The following is a 15,001-nucleotide window of genomic DNA, read 5'->3' as shown; positions in this document are numbered from 1 at the left end:
TTGCAAGCCCCTGGTTTGTACCTTGTCTTTTCACCGTTGTGACAGGGTCTTCCACAAAACAAAAATTTTTAAACGAGGGCATCATGTGCACTAGGCAGGTGCTCCACCGCTCAGCTCCAACCCCACCCACTTTTAAATTTTTATGAAATCCCCACTGCATGTTTTTACTTTTGTAGATTGTGTTTTTAGAATCAAGTCTAAGAACTTTCTAGCCTTCCCTAGTGTCCAGAGATTTTCCATTTTTTTTCCTAAAACATTTCCTAGTTTTATATTGTACCTTCAAGTCTCTGATTATTGTGAGTTCATTTGTGTGTGTGGTGTGTAATTTAGATTGAGGCTCATTTTTAGGCTTTGGTGTCCTATTGATACAGCACTCTGTGTTGAAAAACTAGCATTGTTCCACTGAGTTGCATTTGCGTCTTTGTCAAAAATCAGTCAGTGTGTTTGGTGTGTCTGTACTTCTGGGTCCTCTATTCTGTTGTATTTATTTCTCTGTCTATACTACTGTCAGTACCACACTGTCTGCATTATGGTGGCACATATAAAATTTTAAATGTTTTAGTAGCCACATTTTAAAACAAAAAGACAGGACTGTTGGGTATAGCTCAGTGATAGAGTACTTGCCTAGCATGTGTAAGATCGTGTGATTTGAATCCCCAGCACCACAAAAAATAAAAGAAAGATGTAATTAATATCTTTAGACATTGTATTTTTAAATGATTATAAGTTCACAAGAAGTTGCAAAAATAATACAGAAATCTTATGTATCTGCCAAGCTCTCCAAGTGGTAACATCCTATGCAATAACAGCACAGTGGGAAAACCAAGACATAATATTGTCACAGTACAACTAACTAGCTAGCCCTAGGCCTTACTACATTCTGAACCATTTTTTGCTTCTGCACACATGTATATGTGTGGGGGTGTGGGGATCCATAATATTTCATCAAGGTGAAATTCATCTCAATATATTTTCTTAAACCAAATATATAATCAGTATAAGAATTCCCAGTGAGGGTCAGGGATGTAGCTCAGCAGCATAAACACCTGCCTGGCAAGTGCAAGGTCCTAAGTTCAATTCCTGGTACAAAAGAAAGAATCACCAATGATATATTTTATACTCATTTTTATTGAGTTTTCAAAATCTGTGGTATTTTATACTATGTACCACCTGTACTTACTTGACATTTGTCTTTTTGAAAAAACTCAAAATACTCCTTACTTATTTTAGAAGATATTTTATATCCCTGCCATAAATAAGAAACCAGTGTGACATACTATAAATAGAAGGAAACGATACATCATTTAGAATAAAACCAAATGATATAATTGAGTTGTAAGTAGATACCATAAAAGAAAGGATTTTGAAGGTTACCAGCACAAAGAATGATAAATGTTTAAGGAGAGGGAAATTACCCTGATTGGATTGCTGCACATCATATACAGGTATCAAATTATCACACTGGGGCTGGGGATTTAGCTCAGTGGCAAAAGCACCTGCCTGGCAAGCGCAAGGTCATGAGTTCAGTTCCTGGTACCGGAGCGGGGAAAAAAAAAATTATCACACTGTACCCCATAAATGTGTACAAATGCAGTATGCCAGTTAAACCTTTGGAAGGGCTAGGGATGTAGCTTAGTGTACCATGTGAATATCATAGGACTTGAATAGTGTGTGTGAAGCCCTGGGTTCCATCCCCAGTACTAAAAGGGAGGTTATCAAGTGTTCAAAAGGTGTTGACCACACAGTAGTACCAGGCTGACACTTTCTCCAGTGGACTGTGAGAAAGTGACACTTTCTCCATCTCCAGTTGGTAGATAGTCAAGGGTGGGAACTTCCTGAGGTTCCATAGGAGAATCTGTGCAGGTGAACTACAGTCACCTCAGCCCTTATGCAGGGCCACCCACATTCATCTCATGTCTGCTGGTGCTGGGCAAATAGTAACTGGGGAGCTGGGTGTCTCCAGGTGCACTAGATGAGCTGCTTGCGAGATATTGGGGGAGAGGGAGTCAGTGGTGTGGTAGAGGCCAACCAGAGGCTGTACAACCACCTGGAGGGCTTCTAAGCCAGGCAGGAGGGGGAGGCTGGCCAAGGAAGACCACTGAAGGAGCTGCTGAGACCCACATTTTTGAAAGGAATTTGCTTTCCAGGCAAGGAGGGAGAGGAGAGACCTCAGGGAAGGAGGACAGCAAGAGCACAGACAGGGAAGGCAGTGTAATGTGTGGTGTGTATCTTTGCGGTTCATGGGGACAGGGGAGAAAGACGTGGTGGACATGAGTTGCTAGAACACAAAGGCCTGGGAATAAGGACACCTCTGAGAGATGAGGCCGGAGAGGAGATGAAAGTGAAGGCTGCTGAGTGGTGTATGAATAGGAGGGGGCAAGTTAGGACAAGCAGAGACCCAGGTGAGGGGCAGCAGAACCTAGCCTAGGATAGCAAAAGGGGAAAGTCCTTGAGCGGCCTCAAAAAGTTTCATAAGGAGCCAGGCCACGGTGGGCAAGTGGGCACAGGCCCCCCCTTCTCTCCTGCCTCCTGCCCATTTGTGCCTAGGCACCTGGAAGATTCAGGTCCTTAGTCACCTAGGCTGTGTGACTCAGAGACAAGGAGAGCCTCCTATGTCTCTGCTGAGATCCCACCCATGTGGAGACAACTTGAAAGTTGTGGCCTTTCTATCAGGCCATGGCTGTGTGGAAAGAAAGCATGTGTTCTTAGCTCTTAGCCCATGTTAGGCATGTGAGAGGCCTTCAGTAGGTGCATTATGTGAGTAGATGGACAAATGGATGGATGGATGGATGGATGGATGGATATTAGGTGGCTCATTTTATATTCTGTATGTCTAACTTGGTGGCTGATGTAATGTAAATACATATCAGATTAAAGGAATGAGTAGATGAATGAATGAGTGAATTAATGAATGAAGAAGTAGAGAAGGAAGGTAGTGAAGAACAGAAACTATTTTCTCACTTTGTTCCCTGCAGCGCATAATAGACTGACACGTAGTAAGGGCTCAGCAAGTAGTCAAATAGAAGTATGAGTGAATGAATGAAGGAAGGGAGAAAGGAATCTTGCCCCTTGCATATCTCATAGCCTAGCCCTCTTAAAGCATAACATAGTAAGTGCTTAGTTAATACCTTCTGAGTGTTTATTAAATGTGTGCTGGATGGCTCAAAGCCATTCTCTTCCAGATGGGACTGGCTCTGCCCAGGGGCCCCAGCCCCTTGGGTGACCTTGCATCTGCCCTGGCAGGTAGATGAGCAGATCCATGCCTGCTATGCACAAACCATGTCTGAGTGGCTAGGCTGCGAGGCGATCGTGCGCCAGAGGGAACGGGAGTCACATGCAGCTGCCCTGGCCAAATGCTCATCGGGGGCCAGCCTGGACAGCCATCTGCACCGGATGATGCACAGGGACTCTACTGTCAGTAACGAGGTGAGGCATCGCAGGCCTAGGGGAGCACCAGGGTGGTGATGGCCAGGGTCTGCTCCATGAGGCTGTTTCTAGAGTGGTGACAGGGGGGTGTTTGGTGCTTTGGGACAGTCTCACCCAAGATTCCAGAGATGTAGGGGGAGCCTCTGGGATCCCGTTTGGGTTTAAGTTCCAGCACTAGCTTTGGGGTCTCTTGCATGCACCTTCTCTGCTGGGCTGTTTCTGCATCCATCAAGTGGAGAGAGGTTTGTGAACACAAACCTTTGTGTTCTTTTACAGTTCTTTTTGAGCTGTACAAAAGGCATGTGTACAGCTCAAACAAGATGGTGTACGAGGCATAATCAAAACATACAATGAATGCAGAAGTTTAAAACTTTTATTACAATAAAAGACACATTTCCATTATCCCCCTGATAATATTCACACACACTTATGCTAACATTGTTGCCACTGTCTGAAGTAGTCATGGAAGTCGTCTTTTGTGAGCGTCTGGTTGCACAATCGTGGCTACCTCTGTGTCCCCAGTTCAAAACATCTATCTTTCATTTTGTCTTTGGGGAAGAACCAGAAATCTTACAGTGCCAGATCTGCAAATGAGTGTATGAGGAAACACACTTTTTATGAGTCTGCCTTTCTGTCAGGTGGCACTCAGCAGCAGCACTCACCACACTTTTAATCACATCTTGTAAAGACACAGAAGAAAACTTCCAGAACTGCTTCAGAGAATGGCAGGAGCAATGGGGTAAGTGTGTTTGAAGTGAGGCAGAATACTGAGGGAGATTAATAGCCATGTGTCTTTTACTGTAATTTATAAAAATTTAAACTATGTTTTGATTGCCTAGTGTATATAGATACCAAGCACAGTGTAGCAACAGATGCTTACTGAATACCTACAGTACGCCAGGTACTATCAAGAAAGAGCCAGTAGTGAAGCAGATGTTTCGGGGCTCACAGAACCTCAGCTGAATGCCCACAGCAGGAGCTCAGAAACACTTAATTCTCCTCAACAGGATTGTTACGTCCTCAGTTGCCACAGCAACACTGCAAAATAAAAACCACCCAAAACCAGAGATTTCCGTCCATCCACATTGTGCTCAGTATTTTTGCCCTTCAGTCTGTGGATGGGCACCTTTGCTCCAGGCTGGGCTGACGCAGCTGTCAGTGGCCCGTCACCTGCAAAGTTGTTGTTGATTGTGCTGTCTGCCCCACGTGGGGCTTGGCGCTGCTCAGTGCGTCTTATCCTCCAGCAGGATAGCCCAGGCTGCTCTCATGGGGAAAGCAGATGCCAGGGAGAGAAAGCAGAAATGCACGAGTATTTTAAGTTTCTGCTCTGTCAATCCATTGACCAAAGCAAACCACATGACCAAGCCCAGCCTTAGGGTGAGCAGACACCGTGGAATTAGAGGACAAAAGGCATGTATACAGGGAATGGGTAAAACATTGAGTTAGTGATAGAACCAGTTGCTCCGAGTGAAAGTAAAATATCAGCCAGAAGTCTTAAGTTTAACAAAGACGCTAAAAGTGGGGTGCTCTGCTTGCCACCAATAGGAGGTAGGAACCCAGAGGCCAAAGTAATCCCTAAAGAGGCTCCTGGGAGCAGGAGTGGTCTCTCCTTTCTTTTCATTTGACAACTAGGAAGCTGAGACCCTCAGAGGGGACTTGTCCCAGCCAAGAGTAAAGCTGGGAAGGAGTTCTTGGCTCAGAGCCCAGCTTTCCCTCCTGAGCAGGGTGGGAGAAGCCTCACCCACTCGCCCTCCAGCTTTTTTTTCTTTCAGTCCTCCCAGAGCTGCAGTTCGGGCCGCCAGAACCTCCGCCTGCAGAGTGACTCCAGCAGCAGCACACAGGTACCTGTCCAGCGGCCCTGGCCCCACCTAGGATAGTGAGAACTGGATCTCTGTCTTCTACTGGCCACTTTTTGGTTTAATGTGTTTTTAGCTTTTAATGCTAGCATTTAAAAGTGGATTTTTTAACAATACAGTACAGTCTACCAACTTTATGAATCTATCCTCCCTGTAAGGTATTAAAACATTGCAGAGAAAGCTAAGCAGACTTCTCTTCCTTCACCTCACATGCCCTGCTTTGAAATAACACCACTTTGAACAGTCTGCTGTATCCTTTCCACACCTTCCACATGCTTTCACATATGCAGAAGTATGTCGATAAAGTAGAACAACAGTTGATAATTTTTAAAAATTTCTACATAAACGCCATCATGTGTATATGTTTGGTAGTTTTCCATTTTAGTCCATGAAGAAATAATTCACTAATATTCAAGAGAAAAATGAGTGCAGAAGTGTACCTAGTACATCATCTGTTGCAAAAAAAAAAAAAAAAAGGAAATAATTTGAAGGTAAAAATTAATTTGGATTTAGAAAAAAATTTACATAAGTTAAATCAATCAAAAAGAAGTACTTAAAACACAGACATGTAGCTCAGTGGTAGAGCACTTTCCCAGCATGTGAAAGGTCTGGGTTTCATGCCTAGCACTGCAAAAATACAAAACAAAACACAAGAGACAGACTGTAAATCCAATTGAAGGGATAGGGCCTACAGACACAAAGAATCACAAATAATAAATCTTTAAAATGGATTCTGGAAATATTTTCATAGTATCCCTATATAGTTAACTGGTTTTGAAAATTGATCCGTAATAGCCTACCACGTGGATATAGTAAGTTTTTAGCCTGTTTCTTACATTAACTTTTTACTTAGAAAAAATTATGTGCACATGGTGAGAGCTTATATGACAAAATTACTCTCCCAGTGCATGATGGATTCTGTGCCTGTGCAGACCCCTACTTTCTTTGTCACAAGTGGAGGCTCACATCAGGCCTTGTTCTCCCTCGCCCTTCCCACTGGTAGGGTAACCTTCCCCTGCATGTGTGTTCATCCTGAAGCCTGCCCCCTGGTGTTGGATATTTGTGTTGCTGCTATATGTGGTGCTGCCATGCACATCCTAGCCCATCTGTCTTTGTGTGTGACTTGTCTACAGGTGTTCGAGTCCGTGGATGAGGCTGAGCAAGTGGAAGTAGAAGGCAGGTTGGAGGAGAAACAGCCCAAGATCCCCAACGGGAACGTGGCAAATGGCACTTGCTCCCCAGATTCTGGGCATCCTTCTTCCCACAACTTCTCCTCCGGCCTCTCCGAGCACTCAGAGCCTAGTCTGAGCACAGAAGACAGTGTGTTGGACGCCCAGCGGACCATCCCCCCTGTGCTTCAGCCTGGGGACAGCAGCGTGGATGACGGGCAGAGCAGTGAGGCCACCACTTCCCGGGATGAGGCCCGTCGGGAGGAGCTGGCTGTGCAGGACAGCCTGGAGAGCGACCTTCTGGCCAATGGGAGCATGGATGAGTTCATGTCCATCACTGGCAGCATGGACGTGGTCCTGTCTGAAAAGGATGGTGCCACAATGGAGGGCTGGCAGGGTGGGGAGGAAAAGCACAGCCAGGTGGACAGTGAGGACAACCTCTCAGAGGAGCCGGAGATGGAAAGTCTCTTCCCTGCTCTGGCTTCTCTGGCTGTGACCACTTCTGCCAACAGCGAGGCATCCCCTGTGTCTTCCAGTGGTGTCACCTACTCTGTAAGTCACCAGGACTCTCTTCTACCCAGTTGTTTTTACCTCCTGCTGGGGTGGAGGGGGGCGGCGGGTAAGAGATGTACCACAGCCTCATTTATTGAGAGTGACCCAGGAGTGACAGCACTGGTTTGTTCCATTTTACCTGTCATGGAGGAGTCACTGTAAAAACTATTTTGGGAGAGAGAATAATATAGGTTGAACCCCTCAAATTCAAAATCTGGGGGCTGGGGATCTAGCTCAGCAGCACAAGTGCCTGCCTGACAAGTGCAAGGTCCTGAGTTTGATTCCTAGCACCAAAAAAAAAAAAAAAAAAAAAAAAGACCCTGTCCAAAATCTGAAATGCTCCAGACTGAGCTCAGTGACATGTACCTGTCATCCCAATCATTCTGGCATCTGAAGCAGGAGCTTCATTTGGGCCTGTGAATTCAAGACCAGCCTAGGCAAATAGGAAGAGCCAACTCAAAAAATAAAAACAAAAGTGCTCCAAAATCTGAAATTTCTTGAGCACCTAATTGACACCACAAATGGAAAGTTTCACACCTGATTTTGTACGATATTTTGCAGTCAAAATGCACATTTACCATATTGTATAAAGTTACCTGCAGGCTATGTGTATAAAGTGTATATGAAACATCAATGTGTTTCATTTTTAGACTAGGTCCTATGCCCAAGAATACCTCACTGTGTATATGCACATATTCCAAAACTCCAAAATAATCCCAAATGCTCTTATCCCAAGCATTTCAGATGAAGGATATTCAATAGGCAGAGTATTTAAAAAGTGTGGTCTAAGCCAGGCATAGTGACACACATGTAATCCCAGCTTTAGAAGACTTGAGGCAGGAGAATCTCAAGTTCATGGCCAGCCAGGGATATAGAGCAAGGCCCTGTCTCAAAACCAAAAACACAGCCTTTGCAGTGAACAGTTTTGGATTTAAACTCTTAACTTTAGCACATCACTTTAATCTTTCTGTGCCTGTCTCCCTGTCTGTCTAGTACCTTCCTTCCCTAGTTATTTTTTATCATGCTGAACTCCTATGTGTTTGTCATATAGTAAGCACTGGATTGGTGGCAGTCTTGATACGTGTCAGGGTTTTGGCTCAGATCAGATAGCCTTTAAATATTCGAGTTTTGTTTCTTGCCAGAAAGTCAAAGCCAGAGGATATCAACTGAAAGAGAAGTTTTTCTGAGCCAGATACCGTGTATCCATTTTCTTTTAAAGAACTTATTTCTACCAAAGATCTACAACCCCAAGTTAAGAATCAAACACTACAGAAAGCCAGATGTCAAGCTGTGCACAGTGGCATGAAGTTGCAGTTCTAGCTGTTGAGAAGCTGAGGCAGGAAGATTGTTTGAGCTCAGGAGTTCAAGGCCAGCCTGGTTATAGCAAGAACCTATCTCCATAGCAAGAACCTATCATCTCCAAGGAGGGAGGAGGGTGGAAGAGAAAAAGGAAGAAAGTTGGTTAGTTTTTCTAAACTTCCATAGAAGCATTTATACTACTTGTCCTACCCAAATTATTGTCCTACCCCTGTTGATTTTGTCCCATATCTTAAACATTCTTGCATTGCTACTACTTGCTCTTTTTTTTTCAGTCTTAAAAAGTATCAGTTGACCCTCACTGTGGAAGAGGAGGATTTAGCTCCCATTCCTTCTATCATGCGAAGCCATCCCCTGGCCCATTTTTCTCTCTCCAGAGACTGACGGAATCATTCTTTAAAGACTATTCAGTGCTTAAGTTGTTGTAACACTATAATGTCTCAGCCATGTAGCACACTGTTGATTTATTTTCTTTCCTGCAAAACAATAGTATTGTTTTTCCTGGATGTGTTTTCATTTTCTTGTCTGTTTCTTTTTCTTAATTTGCTATATACTTATTAATTCAATGCTCCAAATTCTTTGCCAGTTCTCTGAATCTCTCAAAGCCAGACACATCAGGCTTTCTGTTCACTCTGTATGTCTAAGGAATTTTCCCCAATTGAGAACAATCCCTTGTACTGCTGTGCACTTGTCACCCGTGACCTCCTTTCCCTGTCCTCTGTAGGTTCCGTTCACTTGACTCCTGTTCCCTAGGTCTCATGCTTTCCTGTTTCTTAGTTTATCCCCTCATCTAGGTGGAGCATAGACCTCAGTGGCTTCCACGTTTTGCTTTTCACATCTTCTTCCATCCTAGGCACCTTAGTCTGGGATGCTGGTGCATTCTTTAGCAGCGATCTCTCCACTTGGGCTTTATCCCAAGTGGCATTTATTGTGCCCATTCCTGAAAGATATTTTTACCAGATATGCAACTTTAGATTGCAGTTATTTTTTCTCAGCACAGATGGTCCCCCACTTATGATGGTTTATGACTTTTTCACTTTACAGTGGTACAAAAGCGATATGCTTTCAGTAGAAATCATACTTCAGGATTTGCATTTGGCTCATTTCCTGTGCTAATGATATGCATTGTGACCCTCTCATGATGGCATGTAGTGGTCATAGCTGTAGCACCCACTGAGCCCTGAACTGAGGAGAAACGGCTGGTGCTGCACTGTGCCCTGAGTAGCTAAGCTAGGATGTTCGGTAGGTTACCTGTACTCAGTGCATTTTTGACTTAAAACATTTTTCACCTTACAAAGTATGTATCAGGTTGTAACTCTGTGGTAAGTCAGGGAGCACCTGTACTCTTTTGAAGATACAGTTTTATTTCCAAATTCCATTTTTACCATTGAAAAGTAAGGAAGATAGCCTTTAAAGATAACCTCCTTTTCTCTGTGACTATTTTAGGATTCTCTTTTTGGCATTGTGTGTCATGTATCTAGATATGGATTTCTTTTTATATTTCCAGGCCGATAGTATGTTGGGCTTCACATGCCTGCAAATTGATGTCTTCAGTCAGTTCTGGAAAATTCTCATCCTATCATTTATGCAGCTGTTGCTCCTTCCTCGTTTTCTCTACCTGCTGCTCTGATTAAATGTTTGTTAGACTTTTTCACGCTACCCTCCATGTACATTATTTCTCTTCATTTTACCATTTCTTTGTCTAAATCTGGAATAGTTTCCTCAGATCTCTTTTCAATTTACTAAGTCTCTTGAGTGTCTGATTTTCAGACTGGGAATGTAGTTCAGTGATAGAGTACTTGCCTAATATGCATGAAGTCCTGGGTTCCATCCTTGGCAGCTAGCGCCCAGCGCCCAGCACCCAGCACCCAGCACCGTAAGAAAAGAAGAGAGTATCTGATTTTCTACTACCTGTCTGAGTGCTTAATATGTTTTTTAAAATTGCTTTTGGCTTTTCTCCCAAATATGCTATAAAGTGACCTGCTTGATCATTTTACAAACTCTTAGTCTTATCTTTAGCCTCTTTGATTTCTTTAAATATATCAAACAGACTCATTTTAATTTTATCCCTGGTACTTCTAATAACAGAGCCTCTCAAAGTTCCAGCTCTGCCTTCTTGTATTTATCCTGTCATTTTCAGCGCTCTTCCTCCAAATATTTTGTGATTTTTTTTGAACATGGGCTCATTTTTCACAGGTTTTCTCTGTTGCACTGTCTGCCTAGACGGCAGATCATTTCCTTAAGAAAAGGATTTATTTTGATTCATCCTGGCACCAAAGGTATAGTAAATCTGAAATGACTTTAGACTAAAATTTCTAATCTTTCAGGCTACCTAGGTGGAAGCTTGGATTATAAACCTGCCTGAATTATAAGCCTGATTTGTAGCATTTACTCATCCAGAGAGCTATCTTCTACATTTAATTTGGCACCTGGGTTCAAGGTGCAGTGAATTATGTTTGGGCCCCAGAATGTTAGCAGGATTTTTTCTAGTCTTTCCTTTCCTTGAGGCCCTGTTTTTCTTAGGAAAGGTCTTTTAGACTCCTCACTGTGGCAAGGGGCACAGATAATTAAATGTAAGCATAAGTTTTCCTGGTTTGGCAGCATCCCTCAAGGCAGAAGCCAGATTTGGTATTTTCTTACTTTTGTAGATTGCTTTTGGGCCCTAAAATGTTTCTTACTTTCTTGCTGTAACGCTGGGCCATTCCATCCAGGTTCCTGGTCAAGGCATCTGGTCTGATACAGAACTGGACGTGGACTCCAGCTCAGTTCCTTCATCCTTCCTGTCCAGTTTTCAGCAGAGAGGGTTGCACTTCCAGCTACAGTGGTAACCATCAGTCTCAGTTTTGTTTTGTTTTGTTTTTTTATTTTTTTTAGTCTCAGTTTTGTTATCTAAAAAAAGGATATAATTTATGTACCTAATGAGGATGTTTTATTTTAGAAAGAAATAAAAAGAATTTACATCATACACAGGAAAAGGCTTTCCCAGAAAACATACACATAAGCAAACAGAATCAAACGCCTAACAGGTCCCAATGTGAGATGTTCTTTTCATTGTCCCCAGGAAAGAGCCAGTAGGAGGAGAGAGGATCTGTCCCTAAGTGGGGAGTTCGGGTGTAGTTTTTCTTTCTTGCCCTTCTGTGTACTGTAGCCTGAGCTGCTGGACCTGTACACTGTTAACCTGCACCGCATCGAGAAGGATGTGCAGAGATGTGACCGCAACTACTGGTACTTCACACCTGCCAACCTGGAGAAGCTGCGCAACATCATGTGCAGGTGGCTGAGGCTGGGGGAAACCTGGGAAGAGGATGGCCTGGGTGGGTCAAGTGGGACTAGCGGGAGCCCAGGTGGAACTTACTGCAATTAAATTACAACAGCAATACAAACCAGTTATTTTTTGAATTGTTACTGATTTTATTAATAAAGCCAAAATACGCTGAGCAGTGATTACAAACCAATTATTAAGCACCCACTATATACGAGGCACTGTCCTGAGCCCTTTGCTACCATCGGGTCACTTAGTCCTCCACTCTGAAAAGTAAGTATTAACCCCTTTGCTGGCTGAGGATATGGAGTCTTGGGGCACACGCGTCAGGTGCCCTGGCTAGGCAGGAACTCAAAGCCAGAGCTCTCTGGCTCTAGGTCAAGATCTAAGGCTCTTCTTTAGGTCAAGATCTAAGGCTCCTTAACACTGTTCACTAAGAAATGTTTTTTGGCATTTCTTAAAATATGAAAGGAACCATAAATATTAAAAATCTAAATCAAACCAGGTGAGGTGGCGGCGCATGCCTATAATCCTAGCACTCTGGGAGACGGAAGCAGGAATATTGCAAGTTCAGTCCAGCTGTAGTAACTTTAGGAGCGCCTGTCTCAAATAAAAAAATAAAAGGGCTGATGTTTTAGTTCAGTGTGAAGGCTCTGGGTTCAATCCCCAGTCTCCCTCCCAAATCACAAAAGAAATCAGAAGTTCATAGGTAGAGAGACTTCTTTCATCTGCGCCCATCAGTGCAGCTCACCCAGAAGTCTTGACTGCTAACAGGTTAGTAAGTATTTTCCACAGCCATACAGGAAGCCCCTGACTTATGAACAAGTTCCCTTCCAGGAAAATCTGTTCATAAGTCGGATTCGTTTATCAGCCAACAAAGTGAGTCTCATACAGTACACCTGTGAAAAGTTTGCAACTCAAATGTGTGTAAGTCAGGAACTTACTGTCTAGTACAGAATTGACCATATATTGTATAATACAATATGAATGAATTGTGCATTATATAAGAACACTTTTTAATGTTTTAAAGCAATAGAATGGTACACTTAAAGTGAAAAAGTGTTGAGAAGGAAGAGGAAGAGTGGACCTACTTTTGCAGGCCTCTGGACATAGGGAAAAATCACAGGTTTCACAGAGATGGTGACTTTCCATAGATTTTTGACAGAGTTAAGAAAACCTAAAGAAACCATTTAACATCGTGTTTAAAATCATACACTCTCCAGGGGGTATTTGTGGTTCTCATACTGTCTCTGCACCTACTAAGTATATGACTTCAGTCATGTGATTTACCTCTGTGTGTCTCACTCTCATCTGTGAAATGTGATCATAGTGATATCTGTGTCATATGATTATTTTGAAAATTAGAATGTGTATCTGTAGTGGGTTGCTTATTCAGTAAGTACTCATTAAGGTATTGTCAGTAAGAGCCTGACCAAATTCCACAGAGGGAGGTGCTGGGGCAAAGCCACAGAAGCACACATGTGTGGTTTCCCTGTACGTAGTGAACGCCCCATGCGGCTGAAGAGGAAGCGGCACTGGGAAGTGCTGCGTGAGGCTGTGAAGAGTGTGGGGGACTCTGCTTGTCTCGTGCCCAACAGAGGAGTCTCCGCCTGAGGGCAGGAGGCCGGTGCAGGTTCTGAGTCTTGCTGGTGACTACATGTAGGATGTGTGCAGTGAGGCTGACGGGCATGCCCGCACTGGGTTGAGGGAGCAGACCTGGTGAGGGAAGGGTGAGTAGGCTGGGAGGCAGGTTGGTGGTGCTGTCCATCTCTGAGCCCCTTGTGTTACTCACAGCTACATCTGGCAGCACATTGAGATCGGCTATGTCCAGGGCATGTGTGACCTTCTGGCTCCACTGCTGGTCATTCTGGATGATGGTGAGTGTGTCTTCCCTCCCCGGGGTGAGGGTGCACTGTCCTTTCCACTGCGTGCAAGAGTCCCTTTCACTTTGCGGCTGCCTGTAATGAGCCAGGAGAAGCACTCAGAAACCTGTCTGCCCCAGAGAAATAAAGAGCCTTTCTATACCATAGTACCCCACACTCAGACATGGCCAGGCCTTGCCACCCATTGATTGTACAAATGTAAATGAGCCCACATACCTTTGCTTATGAGTTCTGTCAGACATTTAGGAAGATTCAGTATGAATTCTTCACAAACACTTCCAATCCCTAGCACCTCTAAATAAATAAAGAAAGAAGTAAAGACATATGAAAGGAAGAAAACAAGAGAAGGCTTCCTAACTCATTCTGTGAGGCTGGCCTTCATGTAAGGTGGGTTCCTTATTGTTACCCTGATGGCCATATCAGATATCACAAGAAATTACAGACCAGTATGCTTCATGAATGTAAATGTAAAAATCCTCAACAGGATACCAACAGGCTAAATCAGCAACTGTAAAGAGGGTCACACAAGACCCACTTGGGGTTTTTAGGACAATGGATGCACCTCGACACCATAATGTTAAGTGAAATAAATCAGACACATAAGCTTAAATATTACATGGTTTCTGTTAAATGAGAAACGCAAAATATAAATAAAGAGCAAAATAAAAAATAGGAAGATCTTTCTCAGAGGAAAAGGGAATGAAGATTGAAGGGGGAAGGAGAAAAGGGAGAGGATGAGTAAAGGAATTAAGATACGTTATGTTAATGTACCAAGTCCCCACAAATAATGTAAGCATTATGTACTACAAACGTGTACTAATAAAAAAGCAAAGTAACACAATAACTGGCCCAAAATACAATCATCTCAGTTGACGTAGAAAATCATATCAAAATTCCGTGTCTTTCATGATAAAAAATACTTGACAAACTAGTAGAAGGAACTTATTTACCATGATAAATGGAATCTATGAAAAACCCACAAATAATATGGTACTCAATGGTGAAATGTTGAACACTTTCCTTTAAGATCAGGCACAAGGCAAATATGTGTCTTATTTTTGCCACTGTAGGTTCAAGCAGGGGCATTTGAGGAAAAATAATTGGGAAGGGACTAAAACTATCGCTATTCACAGGTGATACAACTTACATATAGAAAATTCTAAGGAAAAAAAAGAATAATTGAGTTAATCAAGGTTGCAGAATGCAAGATCAGCACACAAAAGTCTGTTGTATTTCTATGTGCTCCAAATAAAATCCCAAAATGGAAATTAAGGGAAGTTCCATTTGTAATAGTACCTAAAAGAATAAAAATGAATAAATTAACAAAAGTGCAAGGTTTGTGCATTGAAAACTATAAAACATTTTAGAAAAAACTAAAGTGCAATATATTTCAGTATTCTCATCTGCCTTGTTTGCAAAAACTGATAAACTGACCTTAAAAGTGACATGGAAATTCAAGGGTTTCAGCATAGCCAAAACTATTTTGAAACAAAAGAAAATGTTCCCAATTTCAAAACCTAATTCAAAATCAGAACA

The 15,001-nt window shown here is 42.9% G+C and overlaps 1 protein-coding gene across 2 annotated transcripts in view; it reads left to right on the top strand.

The window, feature by feature from the left end:
* Sgsm1 (small G protein signaling modulator 1) overlaps positions 1 to 15,001 on the top strand; it is an 84,608-nt gene that overhangs the window by 55,688 nt on the left and 13,919 nt on the right. For both annotated transcript variants that reach the window (XM_005396135.2, XM_005396136.2), the window contains 5 exons: positions 3,244 to 3,426; positions 5,199 to 5,267; positions 6,416 to 7,003; positions 11,469 to 11,593; positions 13,377 to 13,459. In XM_005396135.2, coding sequence (XP_005396192.1) covers positions 3,244 to 3,426; positions 5,199 to 5,267; positions 6,416 to 7,003; positions 11,469 to 11,593; positions 13,377 to 13,459 — 1,048 coding nt within the window. The remainder of the gene's footprint in view (positions 1 to 3,243; positions 3,427 to 5,198; positions 5,268 to 6,415; positions 7,004 to 11,468; positions 11,594 to 13,376; positions 13,460 to 15,001) is intronic.

Source organism: Chinchilla lanigera, unplaced genomic scaffold (assembly GCF_000276665.1).
Source record: "Chinchilla lanigera isolate Chin_1 unplaced genomic scaffold, ChiLan1.0 scaffold00054, whole genome shotgun sequence".
In the NCBI taxonomy this organism is placed as follows: domain Eukaryota; kingdom Metazoa; phylum Chordata; class Mammalia; order Rodentia; family Chinchillidae; genus Chinchilla; species Chinchilla lanigera.
The sequence above is the reverse complement of the archived record's forward strand: the minus strand, read 5'-3'. Positions and strand labels throughout refer to the sequence as shown.